Source organism: Electrophorus electricus, chromosome 11, assembly GCF_041902795.1.
Source record: "Electrophorus electricus isolate QZ-2024a chromosome 11, ASM4190279v1, whole genome shotgun sequence".
NCBI classification, from domain to species: domain Eukaryota; kingdom Metazoa; phylum Chordata; class Actinopteri; order Gymnotiformes; family Gymnotidae; genus Electrophorus; species Electrophorus electricus.
The window spans coordinates 30,284,576-30,287,500 of record NC_137507.1 but is presented as its reverse complement, the minus strand read 5'-3'; the positions used below and the strand labels follow the sequence as shown (position 1 = coordinate 30,287,500).

The following is a 2,925-nucleotide window of genomic DNA, read 5'->3' as shown; positions in this document are numbered from 1 at the left end:
TGTAAATGTGGACATGTGCAGCTCCACTTGTTTTCCTAATCTGCTTGTTTTTTTTCTCCTTCACACGCACGCACACACACACGCACAAACCTGGTGTCTAATCCCCCCTCCCCCCTCGCCCTCTCTCCCTCCCTCTCTCTCCCTCCCTCTCTCTCCCTCTCTCCCTCCCTCTCTCTCCCTCTCTCAGTCACCCTCATAAGGCTACTGGGAGTGTGTGTGAGGACCCGTGGGAAAAGCTCCACCCATCCAGTTACCAGGGCTCCCGCTACGCCCCTCACTCCACCCCTCACCCCACCCCTCATCCTGTCCCCCACCCCTCCTGGAGGAACGGCATCCCCACCTCCTCAGCGGGTGGAGGCTACAATGCTCGGGTTTTGTTGGAGGCGCGGGAGCTGCTCCGACAGGAACAGAGACGTCGCGAGCAGGAAGTAAGAGGGGCCTCTGTGCAGGAGGACTATGAATCCCAGGATTCCAAGGGTCCATACAGACAGGATGTCCCACCCTCACCATCTCAGCTGGCTCAGTTGAATCCACAGCGCATGCGCACACCTGAGAAGACACGACTGTTCCACTCCTGAGTAGAAGATGGAGAGATGATGAGAGATGAGAACTGGACAGCATTAATAATCCAGGCCCCAGGCCCTTAGGGTGTGAGAGGAGAGAGAGGTCAAATAGCAGCAAGCACACAGCTGTCGTCTTCTCACTCATCCTCTTCTCTCCTCCAAACCCCAGAGCTAACCTCTCTCCACATGCACACACACACTCCATCATAGCATTTAGCTGATGCTTTTATCCAAAGAATTTGGTGACTTATTATTCTGTCACAACTTGAGTAATTGAGGGTTAAGGGTTTTGTTCAGGGACCCAACAGTGGAAACCTGGCAGTGGTTGGACTTGAACTGCCAACCTTCTGATTAGTCCAGTACCTGAACCACTGAGACACCACACACCACACCCTACACACATCCACCTCACCATGCACGCACACGCACACACACGTACGTACATCTCCGACAGACCCTAGCATGCTGCAGTAACCCATAACCTTTCCGTCTACTGCAAAGTGCCTTCTGATGGAGGACGTCGTGGCTTCTCAGCCTTTAACCTGTTTCTCCATCTGTTGATGGACAGTCTCATGCTCTGACAATCAAATTGAACAGGGTCAGTATCTCTGGCTATCTGCAAAGGAGGTGCAACTGTCAATCACCCATAACCCCGCCACATGGTACTGTTACAGTGGTTCGTTAAGTGTGAAGTGTGTTTGTAGTTTAACGTGACTCCTGTTAGCTGCTGTACACCTGTTCAGTAGATCAGTTCAGTAGAGGGGGTGGTGTTACAGGGGTGTTTTGGGCTTCGTAAAGCAGATGTCTCCCAGTGTGTCAATAAAAAGCTAATGAAGATTTTAGCTGATTGTGATTCCAGAGCAGGTATGTTATAGCAGGGGTGGATGTCCTCGCTGCTGTCAAGATGGAGCGAGAGAGGGACGTGCCTTCATGTATTTAAAGATGATGTCCACCGGGTTTAGGTCATGTTCACAGCTGATGTCCCTGATGTGTGTGTGACGTGTCTGACCACACACATTTCCCCTACACATTGTGTCCTGCGTCACCAGATGAACCATGCAGAATTTTTCATCTCACACACCACACACACACACACACACACACGCTGACCCTGTCACAATGTTGTGTGAGTATTTAAACACAGTGAGTGTATGATCACACTACTAATACTGTGCCCGTTCTCTCTATTGGTCAGACAAAACCCCGCCAAAACCAAAACACCTCTGTACCCGCCAAACCCCAAACGTCTTCTACTAACAAAAGAACAGAACAGGGAAACCCAGTCAGTAGATCAGATGCACTGTTTCCAGGGTTTATTTAAACCAGATGTCTGAGTCAGGATATCTGACAGAAAGGACCGACACAGACGTACAGACAGACAGACTGATGTGCAGACAGAGACAGACAGTCAGTGCTGCTTTGCCATGTCGCACTGTGACCACTGGTGTGAAACATGCCCTTCTCTCACCATGCAGATGGCTGTGTGTGTGTGTGTGTGTGTGTGAGTTGGTGGGGTCATAGGCCTCTGTGTACACACACACCCAGTGGACTGGTAACCTTCCTCTGTGGGGATGTCTGGAGGAAGGACTGAAGATGGCACAAGAACATGGCTTGTCCTCGGAACCCCGCGCATGCTGGCCTGGCCGCGACTTTTCAAGGACCCTTGTCATGACTGAATTTTTGTAAAACCTGATACTTTGGTTTTCGTTTAATTTTTCTTTCTGAGCTCGGATGCTTGTTTTTTGATGCACAGTGGTGCATCACTTCCTGGTCCTGATTACAAAGTGGTGTATCACTTCCTGTTTGTGTTGCATGTGTTTTTGTCCCTGAGCAGCTGCAGTCCTGATGTTTATAAAGAAAAAAGGAACCAGAACCTTGTAAAGAGTCAAAAGATTATAGAAGTAATTTAAGATTAATATTAATATTATTAGTTTGAATGGAAACTGTATAGAGCCTCTTCATACCTGTGTGTGTGTGTGTGTGAGCGCGTGCGTGTGTGTGTGTGTGTGTGTGTGTGTGTGAAAGAGGCTAATAATATGGAGGTGTTTAAATGCAGTGTTTTACCTCTTTAGTGTTGAAGACTTTGACCTGCTCTGTGTTTTGTACATACGTCCTGTAGAATAAAGGTCATACTCTACTGCCTATAAACTGCTGCTGGATTTGTTTTGGGATTTTGGGTAAAACAGGATGGTGTGTAGAAGTGTGTTTGTGTATGTGTGTGTGTGCGCGCGCACATGTACATAGTGTATGGAAGTGAGTGAACGTGCATATGCATGTGTACTGTGTGCTGTCTGTGCGTGTTTGGACACGTGCTCATGTGTCCGTATGCATATGTGTGTGCGCCTGCATAAGTGCGTGTGTG

At 48.8% G+C, this 2,925-nt stretch overlaps 1 protein-coding gene across 11 annotated transcripts in view; it reads left to right on the top strand.

Annotated features, from left to right (window-relative positions):
* The window catches only part of pard3ab (par-3 family cell polarity regulator alpha, b), a 62,792-nt gene extending 60,087 nt beyond the window's left edge, over window positions 1-2,705 (top strand). For 10 of the 11 annotated variants that reach the window (XM_027032227.3, XM_027032224.3, XM_081723766.1 and 7 more), the window contains one exon: window positions 188-2,705. In XM_027032227.3, the coding sequence (XP_026888028.3) occupies window positions 188-578 (391 nt within the window). In that variant the 3' untranslated portion in view covers window positions 579-2,705. The remainder of the gene's footprint in view (window positions 1-187) is intronic. The other variant, XR_014126142.1, reaches the window with a different exon arrangement.
* The last annotated feature ends 220 nt before the right edge of the window (window positions 2,706-2,925 follow it).